The 19,962-nt window shown below is 39.7% G+C and overlaps 1 protein-coding gene across 2 annotated transcripts in view; it reads right to left on the reverse strand.

Moving 5' to 3' along the window:
- Nucleotides 1-15,092: 15,092 nt before the first annotated feature.
- DNAJC12 (DnaJ heat shock protein family (Hsp40) member C12) overlaps nt 15,093-19,962 on the reverse strand; it is a 40,932-nt gene continuing 36,062 nt past the window's right edge. The window contains exon 6 of one of the 2 annotated variants that reach the window (XM_065922425.1): nt 15,093-15,635. In XM_065922425.1, coding sequence (XP_065778497.1) covers nt 15,541-15,635 — 95 coding nt within the window. In that variant the 3' untranslated portion in view covers nt 15,093-15,540. The remainder of the gene's footprint in view (nt 15,636-19,962) is intronic. The other variant, XM_065922424.1, reaches the window with a different exon arrangement.

The raw sequence follows: 19,962 nt of genomic DNA on the forward strand, positions 1-19,962 counted from the left end.
CTACTTTTCTTCTAAGGGATTCTGGCCCACAGTAGTAGATAGAAAGGTCATCTGAATTAAATTTGCCCATTCCAGTCCATTTTAGTTCAGTGATTCCTAAAATGTCGATGTTCACTCTTGCCATCTCCTGTTTGACCACTTCTAATATACTTTGATTCATGGAACATTCCAGGTTCCTATGCAGTATTGCTCTTTACAGCATCAAACTTTATTTCCATCACCAGTCACATCCACAACTGGGTGTTGTTTTCACTTTGGCTCCATCTCTTCATTCTTTCTGGAGTTATTTCTCCACTCTTCTCAAGTAACATATTGGGCACCTACCAACCTGGGGAGTTCATCTTTCAATGTCATACGTTTTTGCCTTTTTATACTGTTTACGGGGTTCTCAAGGCTAGAATACTGAAGTGGTTTGCCTTTGCCTTCCCCAGGACCACGTTTTATCAGAACTCTCCACCATGACCCATCCATCATGGGTGCCCCTACACGGCATGACTAATAGTTAGACAAAGTTGTGGTCCATGAGATCAACTGGATTAGTTTTCTGTGATTGTGGTTTCCACTGTGTCTGCCCTCTGGTGGATAAGGATAAAAGGCTTATGGAAGCTTCCTGATGGGAGAGACTACAGTAATTTAATATTAAAAAACAAAATTCAACCAAGTACATTTTAAAGACCTAATTGACTTTGTTGAACAATTCACGAATTGGTCAGCAACCTATCTAGCAAAGAGAAAGGTGCTCTGAGAAGCTATATAAGGTGGAACATTTTTATAGGCAAAAGGGGGAAGAGATAAGGAAAGACTGGGTAATCTCATCTTCCTTTGGAGGATGGAAAAGTCTCCTGTGGCAGATGGCCTCACTGCTGCTGACCAGAAAATTCCAAACTGAGCAGTTAAAACTACATTCCTGGGAGAGACTGAAACTGCAACTAGGTTAGGTTTTAAGTGTCAGTTTGGTGATGTGGGCTTAGCACACACAACTTCATTTGAGGCCTGTTGCTTCTTTCATAAGAATAGTATATTTTATATTTTTCATTAAATTATTTCATAAGGTTTTTGCTTTCCTTTGCCTTCATAATCATGATTTTTAATGTCTCTGTAATAAACTAAACAGTAGCTGCATCAAATTTAATGAAGCAATGATACACTGTGACTGCTTCCCTTTTTAATTTTTGCTAAACAGCAATGTTAAATAATGTAACGTATATCTCTGTGATAGAAGTTTTTTTCCATATTTTATTTTATTTCTTTAGGATCTACATCTCCAAGAATGAGAATATTGAAGCTAAGGATATGAACACTTTTGTAGCTGCAAATACATATTTCTAAATTACATTGCTAAAGAGTTGTGCCAATTTCTAGTGCTACAGTGATGCATAAGAAAGCTGAAATCATAAAATCCTTATCTACATTGAATATTATCACTTGCAACTTGTTTTTGCTAGTTTAACAGGTGGCATGCTACTCATTTTTATTAATCTGCTTTTCTTTGATTACTATTACAGTCTCTATATTTTACTGTATATTTGTTTACTAGTTATACTTGCTGCTCAGTTTCTGACTTTATATTGAATCAGCTACCAGTCCCTAAAACTGCTGCTGAAATTGACTCTTGGAGGAATCCTCACTGAAAACAATTGAGTGTCATGGTGATAAGACAGTAATTTCAAAGGAAAAAGGCTAATGAATCTCAAGTTAAGTGTTTATGGTCTTAACATCTACTTTTCTGGGAAGTTTATCATTAACTCTACTGGATTACAAGATATATCCACCTCTCCCCTAGTACCCTTCTTGCCCCTTGTTTCACCACTTGAAAGAACTTTCGCAAAACTAAATTCAGTCTGAATGACTGCAGTAGCCAACCGTGTTACTTTCTGTTCTTTATTGGCAATATGATGATCCAGCATCCATCCCCGGAGATACTGGCCTTGACTGACTGATTCTGAGATATATATGGGTCTATTATGGCATAGATGATATTATTATCATCATCATCAATCATCTTCTCTCTTTCCTTACTTCACGGTTATTTGAAGAAATATCTTCCTTGACCCACCAGAATCCAGGGCAGTGAAGGGGTTCTTATTATATCAGAGATTCTCAAAAAGTAGACAAATCACCTATGACAGATTACTAAATTCACGACCCTTGCACCTCATTGTTGGAGATTCAGATTTAGTAGATATGAGGTGACCCCAGGAATCTATACTGTTTTTAAGTGATTGAGAAGGAGAGGAGTCTAATGACCAAAAAACAGTGGCATAGATCCTTGAGACAGGAAGTAAATTTGTATTGAAAATACTCAATATAGATGCAGAAAAGAGGCTAGAAGTGGGGAGATTGGGGAGTATAGGCCATTAAGAGCTCCCTCTGGGCCCATTCTCCAAAAGTGTCAATGTGGAGGAAACTGCAAATAAGGTCAGACTTGAGTGGAGAAGGTGGTCAAAGTACAGCCAGAGCAACTTTCAAAATTGCAGGTTTGTTTAAGATTTCTTTTAGGTTTTATTCAGGAAATGTCAGTGGTGGACAAGGATACCAGCTAACCACACTGCAGAGGTGCAGAAGCAAAGAAACAACCAAATCTGGTGTCTTTTCCAACAGCGCTGCTGCTGCTGCTGCTGCTAAGTCGCTGCAGTCGTGTCCGACTCTGGGCGACCGCATAGACTGCAACCCACCAGGCTCCCCCGTCCCCGGGATTCTCCAGGCAAGAACACTGGTATGGGTTGCCATTTCCTTCTCCAATGCATGAAAGTGACTAGCAAAAACATCTGGGGCGGGGGGCGCGCGGACCTGTCTCTTACTCCTGGCCCAAGGCTGCCATCTTGTGGCCATCTAAGGAATGGCAATGCAAGCTTATAGATTTTAAGCTTTTGTTTTAGGGAAGGATGTGAATATATTGGTCCCCGGGAAGAAGTCTTTACATTTTCTTCTCACATCTTTACCAGCTGAGCTACCAGGAAAGCCCATCATTTTCTTCTCACATCTTCTATAAAATTTTAGCTTGGATAAAACCTACTTTGAATAATTCTGAAAGTAGAAAAAAAAACCTACTCAGATAAGCATAGAAATTTAGAACAGAAAAGATTTTAGAAATCACCTTGTGAAGAAACAGCCATGCTTTTTGTAAAACTAGTTCACCAAAATGCCAACACCTTGATGTGTCTATCACTCTGCAAAAATTGCTAAAGACCACATTATACATTTTTCACACAGTAACTGTGCATCGTGAAATTCCTCTTTATCCTGAAAAGAAATCACTCCGAAGGAAAGATTTCATTTGATACTCATTGCAGAAACCAACCTCCTGTGTTTGAAGTGCTCTCCCTGGCTCGTTTTTCTTTAGGTCTTCAGGTATACATGCATATCTACAGTTCTGATGTCTTCCCTTGAGCAAAGGAAAAATCCTTGTTTCCAAACCCTTGTTAGACACCTCCAGTACTGTGTCACTTGTTTCCTCTCTGACACTACTTGTAAGGCTTTACTCTCATCATTGAAAAGCACAAAACATCAAGCACACATACACGTATATACAAAAATCTACCCTGGGCAGGCACTCTAGTTGTCCTCAGCACAGCTTTGGGCACTGTACCAAATGCACAAACAGTGTCAGAGCTCAGTGAGGTGGAAGCCACCGCCGGGAGGGGGGCTCTCAGAGACTGATTGCCAAATAGAAAATGGAAGAGCAGTCCCTGGCAGCACTCACAGTAAAGAGTTAAACAGTTACATGCACACAGATTTTTTTTCCCTCTAACTCTCTAAAAGAAATCTTTTACCATAGGTTTGTACAGGATTATCATAAATACAGTGTTGTTGTAACAGGTTTTTTGTTGATCTGCTGTGTGTGAGGTCAGGGGCTCAACGAGATCTGGTGGTGAACAAGATAGTCCCTGCTTCAAGGAGCTCACGGTCTTGTGGCGGCGATAGGCAATAACCAAGAACGAGCAAGGATACACGCTACAGCAGGTGCAGACTGGTTCAGAGGCTGTTCAGTGCAGGGCAAGCAAGGGAGGCTTCCTGGTGGAACCCAGCTCCCTCACTTTACTGAGGAGGAAGATATTCGGTTGGCCAAAAAGTTCATTCAGATTTTTCCATAACATTTTATTAAAAAACCCAAACAAATTATTTGGCCAACTCACTAAATCATCTGTATATAATGGTTTGCCCAATGTCTCTGAGTTAGTAAATGGCAGCTCCAAGACCAAAACCACATCTGTGATTCCCACGAAGGAACTAACAATGGCCCAGAGGAGCATGGCTTGTTGAGGAAATTCAATGCTGTCTCATGGGGCTGTGTTGATTAGTAAGGCAGTGTATGCATTTGTCTAGATTTCTAATCCCGCCCTCCTTACCTCCACCTCAAGCTCTCCCTCTTGTTTAGATTTTCAGTTCTCCAGCATTCTCCTTATTCAAAGCAACAGAAGATCGTACCCAAGATGAACATATACCGAAGATGTTTAGATTATGTTGTGGTAGAAAAAAGAAGCAAAGACAAAAAAGAAGAAGAGTTTAATTTATAGATTTACTCTTTTGACTTTTTAGTATGGAATGCGTTCGCTTCCTAGAGATGCCAAAACAAAGAGTAGGTAACTTGAGTCAACAAGAACATTTATTGTCCCGTGGTCCCGGAGGCCAGAAATCAAGGTGTTATTAGGATCATGCTCCCTCTGATGCGTCATCAGATGAGAATCCTTCCTTGCCTCTGTCTAGTCTGGGGATAGCCATCAATCCTTGGTGTTTCTTGGTTTGCAGTTGTACCACTCTAGTCTCTGCCTTTGCCAGTCACCTGGCATTTCCCCTGCATGTCTCCATCCAAATTCCCCTTTCCCTTTTTTTTTTTCCAGCTTTACTGAATATAACTGATGTATAACACTGTGATAGTTTAAGGTGTACAAAGAGTTGACTGGATACATTTACACACTGCAAAATGATTACATCATACCATTAGCTTATGCCTCCATCAACTCACACAACTGCCAATTCCTTTTTGTGGTAAGAACATGTAAGATCTACTCTCATATACTTTCAAGTATATAAAACAATATTATTAACTGTAATCACCATGCTGTACTTGGATCCTCGGAACTGAATTCATCTTTTTTTTAATATTAATTTTTATTTATTTATTTGACTGCACCAGGTCTTAGTCGAGGTACATGCAGGACCTACGATCTTTGTTGTGGCATGTGGGATCTTTTAGCTGCAGTATATGGGATCTAGTTCTCTGACCAGGGATTGAACCCAGGCCCTCAGCATAGGGAGTGCAGAGTCTTAGCCACAGGACCACCACGGAAGCCACTAAACCACCAGGGAAGCACAACATTTTTTAAATTTTGACTTAAAGTTAATTAAAATGAAACAATATTAGAAATGCAGTTCCTCAGTCACACTAGCTATATTTCAAGTGCCTAAGAGCCATGTGTGGCTAGTAATCAAAATTTATGAATCACATAAAATCCAGATGTCTAGCTTTTTAAACAAAAATGAAACAATTATCCTAGCGTAGGCTTAGCCTCTTCCATGACAACATTGGCTGAATCTGAACATGCTTTTCTCAAGTTATCACAGTCCCCAGCACTCCCAATTGGAGTCCTGCCACGGACCTGGAGTATCACTGGCCATTTACCATTGCACCTGTGCTCTTGATTCCCTTATAATTGGTCTGCTTCATCCATTTACGTCACTTACTTGACTTTTAGAGTCTGTCACCCTTGTCCCAGGTAATCTGCTTCATCTAGATGCTCTGTGGCTACAAAAAATAATAATAATTACATAACAGTAATTATTCTAGAGCATCACTGTCCAATAGAACATTCTGAGATGATGTAAATGTTCTATAATCTGCAGTGTCCAATACTGTAATACTGTAACTACTAGCCACATGTGGCTCTTATGCACTTGAAATATGGCTAGTGTGACTGAAGAATTGCATTTCTAATGTTATTTCATTTTAATATTTAATTTTAATGGCCAGTGACTACTGTATTAGAGATGCAGTTCTAGGGCAGAGCTTCTTGAGATTTAACTTGCACAGAAATACCCTAGGGAGGGAGGGGGCATTGGGGAGCAAGAAAACTCTGGTGGTTCAGTGGTTAGGACTCTGAGCTCTCGCTGCTGAGGGCATGGGTTCAATTTCTGGTCAGGGAACGAACATCCCACGAGTTGCTTGTGATCTTGTTAAACTGGTGATCTTGTTAAAACACAGATTATAATTTAGCAGCTCCAGAGTGAAGCCCAAGATTCTGACTGTCTATGTAATAAGTTCACAGATGATGCCAGTGATTCTGGGGTTTGGTCCAAATTTTGGGAAGGAAGATTTTAGAACGGTGCTGCTCAAACTTTAGCATGCACCTGGGGATTCCAGAAAGATTCCAAAACATATTCCTAGGCCTTGCCCCTCATGGTTTCTGACTGAGTAGGTTTAGGGTGAGGTCCAATAGTTTGCATTTGTAACAAGCAGCTGGGTGATGCTGGACTACCAAAGGAATGGGATGGAGTTGGAAAAATATCTTTTTAGTCACTCTCTGATTTTCTTCCCCAGTCATTACTATTAATAGTTAACATTTGTGTTTGATATTAGTTATTATCCCATTTTACTGATGAGGAAACTGAGGCACAGGGAGGGTAATGAACTTACCTAAACTTACTGTGAAGGTAACTTCTGTCTCCAGTGCGACCTTCTTAACCACACATTTCTCACCATGGATGATGTCACCATGGATGTTGCCCAGTATTCTGTCCCTGCCTTGATGTAAAGACTTCGTAATTCCTTGAATTTAAACTGGAAGATAAGAATCAAAAGCAGAACAGTTTACTTTGGATTCCCAACTTTCCTGCTTTCCTTCCACATCTCATTTTAAGAGAGAAAATGGGTTCAGAGAAGTAGAGGACTTGCCTGAGGCCACACAGCTAATCATTTCTCTTTAAGTATGATCTGGTAAATAACCTTCATGCAGGCTTTTTTTCTTTCCTTTCCTTCTGTTTTTTTCTGCAAAAAGCTTTACCATTTCCCTTTGGTCCAAGGCTTGGGAGAGAGCTCCAGAGTGCTTAAAAGCTATTAGTGGCTGCAGAGAGGGGCTTCAGGCAGAAGCCCCGTCACCAGAGGGGCTCCCCAAAGGCCGCTGGGCTTCGGGGGCTACCAGTCATGCTGGAGGTGAGCCTTTGGAAGAGATACCCGCCCCGCCCCGCCTGGGAACCAGCCAGCCTGTGGAGGTTGGTCAGGTAGCTCCCCATTTTCTTGATGAGTTTCACCCTCTTGTCTAGGAAGCCGCTCGCCGAGAAGTCACGGAGGTGGGAGTCCGCGGGCAGACATCAGAATGGCGGCTTCCACACGGTCCTGGGTTTTACCCGACTCCTGCGAGTGGCTACTGCCGCTGGTTTTGCATTTTTAAGAGAGGCTCCCTCGTGCTTCTCCTCAGCCAACTGCCGGAAAATAGTGTCCCAGGTTCTCCAGAGCCATATCCTTCGTGGTGGAAATACAGGCCCAGAGAGAGAGAGATGAAGGAGGCCGCAGATCCCTGCTGGCCAGGCGGCTGGAGACAACCTCCATGTCAGTGGGATAATTCTGGGGTATCCGGGAGCTCACGGTTGATCGGTAATAAGGAGTTAAGCTCAAAAACATGGTGTTAACATGTCCTGGCGGCTGAGGGTAGCCGAATAACTGATCCCAGAGCTTGCGACTGGAAAAAATGTTGGAGGAGGCTTGAAGGGGTGTGTCCCTCGGTCTGTTCTGTCCAAACACTCTTGAAGCAAGAGCCGTAGAGCTCCGAGCCCACGGCTCCCCTGCCAGTCCCTCGCCCACTCCTCTCCATCTGGCAGAGGAAAGGCACGGGGCTGAGGCCAAGGTGAGGAGGGGAAGGACGGTCTGGGGGAGCCGGTTCTGTGCTCCCAGTCAGGCGAGGGCGAGTCGCAGCCGCTGAGGAATTGTTTAAAACGAGCCTAGTTCTAATGAGATGGATGAAACTGGAGCCCATTATACAGAGTGAAGTAAGCCAGAAAGATAAAGATCAATACAGTATACTAACGCATATACATGGAATTTAGAAAGATGGTAACGATAACCCTATATGCAAGACAGGAAAAGAGACACAGAAGTACAGAACAGACTTTTGGACTCTGTGGGAGAAGGCGAGGGTGGGATGATCTGAGAGAACAGCATCGAAACATGTATATTATCAAGGGTGAAACAGATCGCCAGCCCAGGTTGGATGCATGAGACAAATGCTCAGGGCTGGTGCACTGGGAAGACCCAGAGGGATGGGATGGACAGGGAGGCGGGAGGGGGGATCGGGATGGGGAACACATGTAAATCCATGGCTGATTCATGTCAGTGTATGGCAAAAACCACTGCAATACTGTAAAGTAATTAGCCTCCAACTAATAAAAATAAATGGAAAAAAGAATAATAATAATAAAACGAGCCTAGAGAGAACAAGCCTCCGAAGCAGCCACCCCAGGAGGCCCTTCTTCCCGCCAGCAGGTACTCACCGCGCGGCAGCGGCAGCAGGGGGCGCTCCAAGCGGCCTCCTCGGCTGGGGTGAAAACCAGAGGGAACCCTGGAAGGCAACTGGCTTCGAAGGTGACTGCCTCTCACAGACCTGTTGGGAGCCCAAATGAAGTGCTTCTGGGACCAGGGGAACCTAAAAAAATGACCAGTGGCAGGAAGGGAGAACTCTAATCTCCTGTAGGCAGGTAGAGCCATCAAGATGTTAACCATTTCATCTGTAACCTATTTAAGCTACGTGGCCCTCAACACGTGGCACTTCAGTATTACCTGGAGCTGTGAAAACCCAGCACCCTTGGGATAGACATAGAGGCCAGTTAAATCAGAACCTCTGAGTTTGAGACTCAGACATCGAGGGGGGTGCACATTCCCAAGGCAGATTGCAAGACTGAGAAAAATGATTTCACACACACACACAAAATTAAATAAATTTAAAAATCTGTTTTCCATTCTATTGTGGGTTTTAGGTTATAAAAAAAAAGTTACAAATTCCTCCAGGAAGTGGAGTTAGTTGTGAGATTTAAACACGATACATGAGAAAATGCCTTGGAAACTGGTAAAGGTAAGAGTTATTATTATTGTTGTTTTTATTTTAGCTGTTTTAGAACCTCTCCTGATAGTCTAGTGAGCTGGAAAGTATTTAAATACTTTAATATACTCTGAAAACAAGTCACCATTGTCTTCAGAGATGGGATACTATCAAGAATGGCACTGAACTCAAATGAATGTAAAAAAAAAAAAAAGATGAGGTGTTTGAGGCTATGTGTATAGATATATTAATACATACTTAATTGTAATCTCTCCTTTTCTATCTCTGCCCTTTTACTTAAATGAACAGTAAGAAAGGAAGAGTTATTAGAAAAAATGACGGAGAAGGAACATTCTCCTCTGCCTTTCCTGTCCTCACTAATCTTTGACTTCCTCTTCTGGACTACACACTGCCTGTGTTTCCACACCCTCCTGGCCCCCACCAGAGCCCTGGACAGGCCAACTCTGAACCTGGTCCTGAGCCAAGAGTCTATGTTCAGTAAAGGGGAGATTCTTAATTCCAGCCTCAGAGAGAAAAAAACGGATCAGAGAATTCAAGTCATTTGCCTTAAATCTCACAATAAGTTAGAACCAGAGAAAGATCTAATTCTCCTTCAACCCAACCTAGATTCCACTGTGAAAACATTTACTCTTGGCTGCTGATTAACACCTAAGTCATCAAAACAAAACATTGGAAGACATGAGAGCCGAGGTGGGAGGAGAAAGGGTGAGAATGACCTGCCTGATACAAAATGTTCTCCACCATGAGGGTAAGACTTCACAGGGAGCTGAGAATAATACTAAACACACAGCCACACTGAGGCATATCACAAAACCTGAAATTGAAGGGAATTGAAGCCTTTCTTGTGAGACATTTCATCATTTTCTCAGTAATTGCATCAGTTTTATAATTTCTTCCATCACTGAGTCCCCAGTAGCCCTGGCATCTCCTCGTCTGTGATAATGGAGGTGGTAGGTAATGGTGTTTGCCTTCAGGAAATTAAAGACCCCTCTCAATAACTGCATTAGTCATCCACACTTGCTGCTATGATTGATCTTGTAACCACAATCAGATCTGGGCACAGAAAGGATATGAAAATTCATAAGCGGGAAAGCAACCTTATCTTCCCCTGATCCAGCTGTCTCTTTACGAGAAATATCTGCAAAGTCTTTTTCTGCGTTTCTAATTTGCTTATCAAAGGGCATGTTTTTGACAGGCTGGTATATGTCCATGGGAGACTAGGGACTATTGGGGATCATAGGAAATTGTGAATTCTGCCTAAGTTTTCAAGATTTGCTCTATTGGGTTGCCCTTTACTTAAAAGAGCAAAAATGTTTTAGAATTGTATTTCAACATTTCAGGACACCCAGAAGCCACAACACTGAAAAGAATACCCTGACTTCATCCTGTCTCTGTGGAAGGTACTAGAAAAAAAGTATACTCTGATTTTATTTTTGCTTTATATCTTGGGCAATCCCTGCTATGGCAGGGGGTCAGAGATGACTGGTAAATTGTTCCATAAGCTTCAAACTGAGGTACTCAACAAAGTCTATCCTAGAGTGGAAAAGACTAAACGCAAGAATCCCAATGAACATGAACTATTTTCTGGGTTTTATAATTCAGTGGCCCTAAGATCTGCAACTTACCAAATTGCATCTGTTGTTTGCTGAACTATATGGTAATCTAATTATGTGTGTGTGAAAATCACTAAGTCATGTCTTTGCAACCCCATGGCCTGTAGCCTACCAGGCTCCTCTGTCCATGGAATTCTCCAGGCCAGAATACCAGAGTGGGTAACTGTTCCATTCTCCAGGGGACCTTCCCAGCCCGGGGTCCCCCACATTGCAGGTGGATTCTTTACCATCTGAGCCACCAGGGAAGCCCAATCTAATTCTAAATGTACATATACACTCTTTGGTCCATTCCAATAAGAAGTATTTATCTTACAGTATATTTCACACACAAGAAACTGTATGTAAAGCTATTCACTACATTGCTGTTTGTGTTTCAGGGGGAAATTGAAATAACCTGAAAGGCTCAAGTAGAGCAATTAAATAAATTATGGTTCACACAATGGAAACCATGTAGCAGATTAAGGGGGGAAAAAGGGGTAGAACTTACATACTAAACATGGAAAAATCTCCAAGACATAGAAACGGAATAAATGAAAGGTATGCCACAGGATAGTGTTTCCATTTGAGTAGACAAAGGAACAGAAGCACATGTGTGTGTGTAATGCACAGGATGTCTGGAAGTGCTTCTGAGACGGAGAATTGGAGGAAAGGTAATGAGGAGGGAGAGAGGCCACAATTCTGTTAACTGATTATCACAAGGTTTGATATGTAAGAATAGTAATATTACACTTGGTGCTTACTATGTGCCAGGCATGTACCAATCACATGACATACCTAAACTAATACCGCATGCCCCTTTTAAACTACGAGATATTCAGACATCTGTCTTACTTCACTAAATTATCAACTGTCCTAAGTGTGCTAAGTTGTTTGAGTCATGTCTGACTCTGCAAACTCATGGACTGCAGCCTTCCAGGCATCTCTGTCCATGGGCTTCTCTAGGCAAGAATACTGGAGTGGGTTGCCATTTCCCTTTCCAGGGGATTTTCCTGACCCAAGGATCAAACCTATGTCTCTTATATCCCCTGCATTGGCAGGCGGGTTCTTTATCACGCGCACCACCTTAAGCATTTTTATATCCTACACAAAGTGAAAGTTACTCAGTCGTATCTGACTCTTTGTGACTCCTCTCCAGGCCAGAATACTGGAATGGGTAGCCTATCCCTTCTCCAGTGGATCTTCCCAACCCAGGAATCGAACCACGGTCTCCTGAATTGCAGGTGGATTCTTTACCAACTAAGCTATCAGGGAAGCCCCAATTGCTAGTACAATATTTATCACATAATTTGCTCAAGAAATATGTGCCTCATTAATTCACTCATTCAATATCAAATATAAGAGAAACTATCTTTACCATTTGGAGCTGACTTAAGAGCTTAATCACTTTTATGTAAAATTATCTTTTCATAATCATTTTGCTATGCCATGAATTCAAGCCGTAATCCAGTAATAAGTGGCTTTGAGAATGTGCTGTTACACATACATACAATTGTGATTGTGCTGGAAACACTGGGGAATTCAAACAAATTACTGAGGAAAGTTGTCCAGTTTTCTTCTTACTTTTTATTCAAAGAGAAACACTCTCTTTTGACTGTATTATCAAAGTATAGTCACCTTCCTTTTTAAGTCTTGAGTTGAATCACTCATTATCAGAGAAATGCAAATCAAAACCACAATGAGGTACCATCTCACGCTAGTCAGGATGGCTGCTATCCAAAAGTCTACAAGCAATAAATGCTGGAGAGGGCGTGGAGAAAAGGGAACCCTCTCACACTGTTGGTGGGAATGCAAACTAGTACAGCCACTATGGAGAACAGTGCGGAGATTTCTTAAAAAACTGGAAATAGAACTGCCATATGACCCAGGAATACCACTTCTGGGCATACACACTGAGGAATCCAGATCTGAAAGAGACACGTGCACCCCAATGTTCATCACAGCACTGTTTATAATAGCTAGGACATGGAAGCAACCTAGATGCCCATCAGCAGATGAATGGATAAGGAAGCTGTGGTACATATACACCATGGAATATTACTCAGCCGTTAAAAAGAATTCATTTGAATCAGTTCTAATGAGATGGATGAAACTGGAGCCCATTATACAGAGTGAAGTAAGCCAGGAAGATAAAAATCATTACAGCATACTAACACATATATATGGAATTTAGAAAGATGGTAATGATAACCCTATATACAAAACAGAAAGAGACACAGAAGTACAGAACAGACTTTTGGACTTTGTGGGAGAAGGCGAGGGTGGGATGTTTCGAGAGAACAGCATCAAAACATGTATATTATCTATGGTGAAACAGATCACCAGCCCAGGTGGGATGCATGAGACAAGTGCTCGGGCCTGGTGCACTGGGAGGACCCAGAGGAGTCGGGTGGAGAGGGAGGTGGGAGGGGGGATCAGGATGGGGAATACATGTAACTCCATGGTTGATTCATGTCAATGTATGACAAAGCCCACTGCAATGTTGTGAAGTAATTAGCCTCCAACTAATAAAAATAAATGAAAAAATAAAATTAAAAAAAAAAAATCTTGAGTTGAGGAGAGTTCTTAACTGTTTTAATGTGAAAGATCTACTAAGTTAGATGGAATCAAGTAAATAAAGTGCTTAGCACAAGGCTGACCTATCTGAAATCCCTATTCAAGTGGCACTATTTCTTTAGAGGCTATTTCTTATTTAGAGGCTTCAAACATCATAGGAGAGGAAAGTAAACAAGAGCTAACGCTCAGTCTTATCAACAGTTGGGAAATATGTCTGTGACAAAAGCAGAGCAGACTGGGGGAGTGAGAATGTTTTTCCCCTCCACAAGTCATTAAAAGTCATCAGTGCTATGAATCAGACAGTCTAGGTGAAAAAAGAGGAAAAAATTAAAACCCTGATTCTTTAGATTCAAAAATTCAGTTATTCCATCTGGTATTTATTCAAGTGCCTACTTGGGCCAGGCAGGCATTATGACAGGCAACTATAGTCCAAAAGCTCATTTTATTAATTTAATACACAACCTCTTTTGAATTTACTTTCTGTTTTTTAAATAAACTTTGTAGATATGATAACAATGCCAAATCACATTTTACTGAAGTGGTAAAATGTTGATAGAAATAATTATTTAAATGGCTGGCCCTGATTTTTGGATTTGACAAAACAACAAAACTACAAATAATATTAAGGGAACCAATACAGGGTTGTATTTGTTTAAAGAAAGGTTTTCATCTATGTTAGGTACTGAATTATGTTCCCTTAAAATTCATTTATTGAAGTCCCAACTCCCAGTAGCTCAGAATGTAACCTTATTTGGAGATGAGCTCTTTAAAGGGATAAGTTAAAAGATGCTTTTAGGAATCCTTTAGAATATGGGGGTCCTAATCAAATATGACTGATGCTTATAAGAAGAAAGGCTTTTGTGGGGATAAAGCAGCCATCTGCTAGGCAAGGAGAGAGGCCTCAAAAGAGACCAAATATGCATACACCTTGATCTTGGACTTCTAACCTCCAGAACCCTGAGAAATATTGTTTAAGCCTCCCAGTCTGTGGTATTTTGTTATGGCATCCCAACAAACCAATACAATCCATTATGACACTATTTCATAAAAGGAAAGAACATTTTAAATCACAAAGGTAGGAAAGACATAATTTCTGAATTATTTTGCTTTAAAAAAAACCTTCCTACATTTTTATTTTTTTCACTTTGCTATAGAACATTGAAAACTCTGCTTTGAACAAAGAACTCCTGCTCTAAAATCATTTTTCTTTTTAACTTTTCACTCACTTATTTCCACACTAAAAAGTGACCATCAACTACACACATGATAAACCTAGTAATTCCAACCTAAAAAGGACATATTACCTCATAGGTCCATTTTCATAGTTAGAATATAGCTTATAAATGCATCACCTGCTATATAATAAAAGAAATCTTGTAAAAACATTTTCTCAAATGAATAAAGTTTTAAATTTATAATTATTAAAATTGAAGTAGAAATACTTATTCAAATTATTTTCAAAATACAACTGAATTATAAATTCATTATGGGGACTTGCCTGGTGGTTCAGTGATTAAGGATCAGCCTTACAATGCAGGGGAGGCAAGTTCGATCTCTGGTCAGGAAACTAAGATCCCATATGCCTCAGAGCAACTAAGCCCAAGCATCACTAGAAAGCCCGTCTGCCATAACTAGAGAATCTGAGTGCTGCAACAAAAGATCTCTCATGATGCAACTAAGGCCCAATGTATGTGCATGATCAGTCACTTCAGTCATGTCCAACTCTGCAACCCTATGGACTGTAGCCTGCCAGGTTCCTTTGCCCATGGAATTCTCCAGCCAAAAATACTGGAGTGAGTTGCCATTCCTTCTCCAAGGGATAAGGCCTGATCCAGCCAAATAAATAAATTTTTTAAATATAAAATTCATTATGAACTTTGAAAAGATTATTTATTTCATTCAATTTACACAAGTAATTTCACATTTCACTTTAAGTTCAGAGTCACAAAACATTTCTTGTATATCCAGCACTAATAAAGATCATGGTACATCAATGAAATATTTAACTACAGGGATTGATTTTTAATAGATCTCTATAAATAACATTAACAGGAAAATACACATACTACAATCTATTCTGGATCTAAGGGCCTTAATTTACTTCAATATTGAAAGAAACTAGTCTGAAAATTTTCTCATTTAAAAAACACATTGAGAGAATGGGTTTCAGGATGGAGGAATGATTTGGTACTCAGCAATTCACAAATATGACATTTTTAAGATCTGAAGAAAGACTGCAAGTTGGCAGCACAAGAAATGATCTCTCTCTTCTCTCTCTCTCTCTCTTTCTTTCTTTTTCTCTCTCCTCTATGAACAGGGATATTTCATATTTCATAGTTTCTGAATTTCCTCAGGAGTTCTGAAGGAGCATCCCCAGACCAGCGGAAACGAAGGTGCCAACAGTTCACATCTGCAAAACCTGTAGAAGAGAGAAGGGGATATTTTTAAATCAAAGATAGGAAAAGTCAAGCTTATCGTAGTAAAACAGCTTGTTCATAAGATTTCATAGCAATAAATGAAATATAAGGGTAAATCATTGGTGTCAGTTTTTAGTATCTTACATAAATGGATAAGCAGACTTTTGAATCCTTATGAACAGGAATTGGTTTATATGGATGAGAGGACTTCACATGTTTAAATGCTTAAGAATAAAAGGATATTTATAGATGCTTCCAGTGGTAGGAATTTTGACAATTCATCTGCAAAGAAATTGGAAACTACTTTTAAACAGCTGCCAAAAGTAAAAGGTCAATGGAGAGAATCCCTGGAAATACAAATAATTTATTCTATAATAGTAAGATTTTTTTTATTCTAATAAACAACTATGTTGAAAACTAGAAAAAAGGTCATGTTCATTCTCTACTAGAGGAAGGGTAAATTGGCAAAATTCTTCTAGCAGGTAATTTGGCAACATTTATCAAACTCATTAAAATGTATAAACCTTTAAACCAATCATTCTACTTCTAGAAATTTATCTTAATGAAATAATCATGATGTGCCCAATGGTTTAACTATAAGGGTATTTATTGTGATACCATTTATAAATGTTTCAAAGAAACAATCTAAATCTTCAATAACAGGAAAATGGTTAAAAGGCTTTGATATAGTCATTAACAATTTTTTAATATTTATCATTATAGAAAAATGTTCATAATATATTACTAAGTAACTAATAGTTAGGAAATAATTTAGACAGCATGATATCATTCATAAATTCATTATTTACATGGGTATTTACATAAAAGTTTTCTTAAGTCTACAATGAATTACTCCTAAATGTTGATAGTAGCTATTACTGAAGAGTTGGAATACATAAGATTTTCATTCTTTATACTCTTTTTCTGTTCATCTGTACTTTCTTATTTTTCTACAATGAACAAGTATGCTTTGTATTATTTTCTATGTTTAAAATATTGCCAGTAAGAAACAGGTTACAGAATAATACTTAAAATACAGAATAATAAATAATACATAGTTCCACTAATATTTAAAATATTATCTAAATATCTAGCAGGAAAAATATACACAGAATATTGACAGTGATTATCCCAGGAAAATAGGATCTGCACTTTCTTTAGAATTATCAGAGAAAAAATCTGAAGAATTTCCATTTGGGGAAAAAGGCAAAAAGAAAATTGTTTCCAACAACTTGCAATTGAAACACACACACAAAATATGTTCAGTGATATCCTTTTCATTTTAGGCATACTAACATATCTTAAAAATATACCAAAATAGCAATAATAAATATTTCCCTAAGTGGTAAGACTACAAGTTATTGTATTTTGTTCCTTTTACTTGACCATATTTTCCTCACGTTTCTACACTAAATATGTGTTATTTTTGGAGTTTAAAAAATATGTTTCACTCTTGGGTTAACCCAGAAATAGACCCCAGACAAGAATTTGAATGCAAGTGGCTAATTTGAGAGGTGATCCCAAGAGACCCTGGTAGGGAAGTAGGGAAAGGAGCCAAGTCTATAAAAGGTACATTTTCAGGAAGTTACTACTCTGAACAGCTAGGGTTTGATCCCCTGGGGAGCCCTGGGAGACAATATTAAAAGAAATAAAATAAAAATTCAAGAGTTGTTCCACTTGAGGGATGAAGGTGTTGGAGAGCTTATCCTCCCACTCACATTCATTATGTGATGGCTACATCCACAGGGTATTTACTCCCTGGCACTTAACTGTCCGCTCACTTGCTGCCAAACCAGATTCACTGCCAGTGAAAGCCCTCTGGTGGGAGCCGTATGGTTGGCAATGCCTGGGAAGGCAGATGCCCAGAGGATATGTTGGCACATCAACGGCATCTGCTGTGTTTGATTTTTTTTTTTTTTTTGACTCCAGGATGATATGCAATACTATTTGATTCTAGAACTGTATTTATCAGAAGGTACATTTATTGCATATTTAAATGAAAATAAAGTAAAAGTTGGATTGTCTCGCTTGTGGGTTTTCAGATGCTGTGTTCCTTTTTTTCCTGGTTGCAATGAAGAGTCGGAAATGATGGGGGATATCTGATGGATGTTTATCACAGAAGAGGCATCAAAAGGCAAACTTCAAAGTAAATACCAAGCACTGCTTGAGGAAATCAACAAAAATGCTGAAAAGTTATGTGGGAAGCCACTTGGGGCTTAGTAAAGCTGACATGAATAATATTTCTTAAATGCTGACATTATAAAAATTTTCATTGCAGTCAAATGAAATTATAAATAAGCATGTAACTTTACTTTGGCATATGAAAACCCAACTTTAAGGCACTACTGAGAACAGCCAATAATCTCTTAAATAACGTTAAGAAAATACTGGTATATGCAGCCTTCAGCAAAATTTCCTAATTCTTATTCTTCAGTAGTAGCTTTCAGAACACTGATCCTCTCCCCCTCTCACCCCCTCACTTCCTTCCTCAACCACAGTATAATATACTTCATGACGTGAGGGTATCAAAACTGGCATCACAACTTGTTCAGAGTCAATGACAATATATCTACACTATGGAATATGTATCAGTTGTTAAAACCAATGAGTTCATTCTAAATATAAGGGTCTAAGGAGAAACCCCATAGTAATAAAAGCTAACACTAAAAAAGCACTGGCCATGTACCAGGTCTAAATAGTTACATATGTTATTTACTTCTCAAAAAGACCTTATAAGGTAGACACTGATATTTTAACCATTATAGAGAGATAAGAAGATATAAATACAAAGAGGTTAATTTGCTTGCCCAAGGTCACACAACTCGGCAGTGGAAAAAGCCAGACTCTGGTTACAGAGTCTGTACCCTTAGTTACTGTATGACAGAGGGGAATGTACGCAGTATAACCCTCACAAACAAACACATGCTTATGCATGCCTTTGTTAACATAGAGAACCAGTGTAGGAGACACACCTGGGCATTTGCACTGCTGACTTCAGGAAGTAGAAGCAGAGAACAATGAGATACTAGGGCAGACACTAAGTTATTGTCTATGTATGATTCTTCGAAGTTTTAAAATTTTTTTTTTATTTTTTGGCTGCACTGCTCGAGATGTGGGACCTTAATTCCCGGACCAGGGATCAGACCTGAGCCCCCTGCCCCCTGGAAGTGGGGAGTCTTAACCACTGGACCACCAGGGATGTTCTGATTCTTTGAATTTTCAATGATAAGCTCATATTACTCTGAGGCTTTTAAATATCTAAATAACTTTTTTAAAAGAAAGAGAAAATTTTATAGAATCTTATGAAAGGGGTTTAAGTGTGACCTCAGTGTGATGCTCTGACATGATCAACCCCCTCAATTCTGGTGAACTCAGAACAGGCCTGAATCTGAAACAAAAAGTCACAGGGAGGGCCTAGAGATTCAGGAAGCACAGATCTGAACATTCCAAGGATAAATGGGGAAGCAGTCACGTGTTTGCCTGTATATGCAAACTGTGGTGGGTGGGTGGGTGTTTATATGTGTATGTTTCCCTGAAACACTCCTTGGGACATCTGGTCTGCTGCTTTGATCCATTTGTTATATTATAACCATTGCCAGTTATGAGGCTGATGCAATCGACTGCTGGCTCTACAAAAGGATCTCTTGGAAAACCAGCAGAGGCACCTAAATGAAGCACCAAGAATCTTCATTCCCAACAAGATATTAGCATGTAAAAATTCTCATCAAAGAGTTAGAAGTGACTATTTCTAGAAAGACTATAGTTCACCACAACCTATCTAATTACCTTCTTTTTTATAAGAAGTGTTTGAGGACATTCAGGAAACTTCTACTTATAGGCTAGGGACTTCCCTGGCAGTCCAGTGACTAAGACTTTGCCTTCTGATGCAGAGGGTGTGGGTTCGATCCTTGGTGGGAGAGTTAAGATCCCATATGGCCAAAAATCCAAAGCATAAAACAGAAGCAATATTGTACTTAAAGGCTAAATTCTACTGGGGTATTGTGGATAGTTAGAGTATGGATACATAACACACCTGTATAAATACAGTAGGATGGCCAGATAGACAAAGAATTGATAAGCATAGCTAACAACTGCCCAGAGCCTGCTATACGCAAATCACTGCCCTAAGCATTTTCCATGAATCACCTCATTTGATCCTCTTGGTTACTCTATAAGAAGGTACCACTTAGATCTCTGTTTTGTAGATGAGGAAACTAAAGTGTGAAGGAGTCAGTCATGTCCGACTCTTTATGACCCTATGAACAGCAGCACGCCAGGCCTCCCTGTCCATCACCAACTCCCAGAGTCCATCCAGACCCATGTCCACTG

This window comes from Muntiacus reevesi, chromosome 2 (assembly GCF_963930625.1).
Source record: "Muntiacus reevesi chromosome 2, mMunRee1.1, whole genome shotgun sequence".
NCBI classification, from domain to species: Eukaryota; Metazoa; Chordata; class Mammalia; order Artiodactyla; family Cervidae; genus Muntiacus; species Muntiacus reevesi.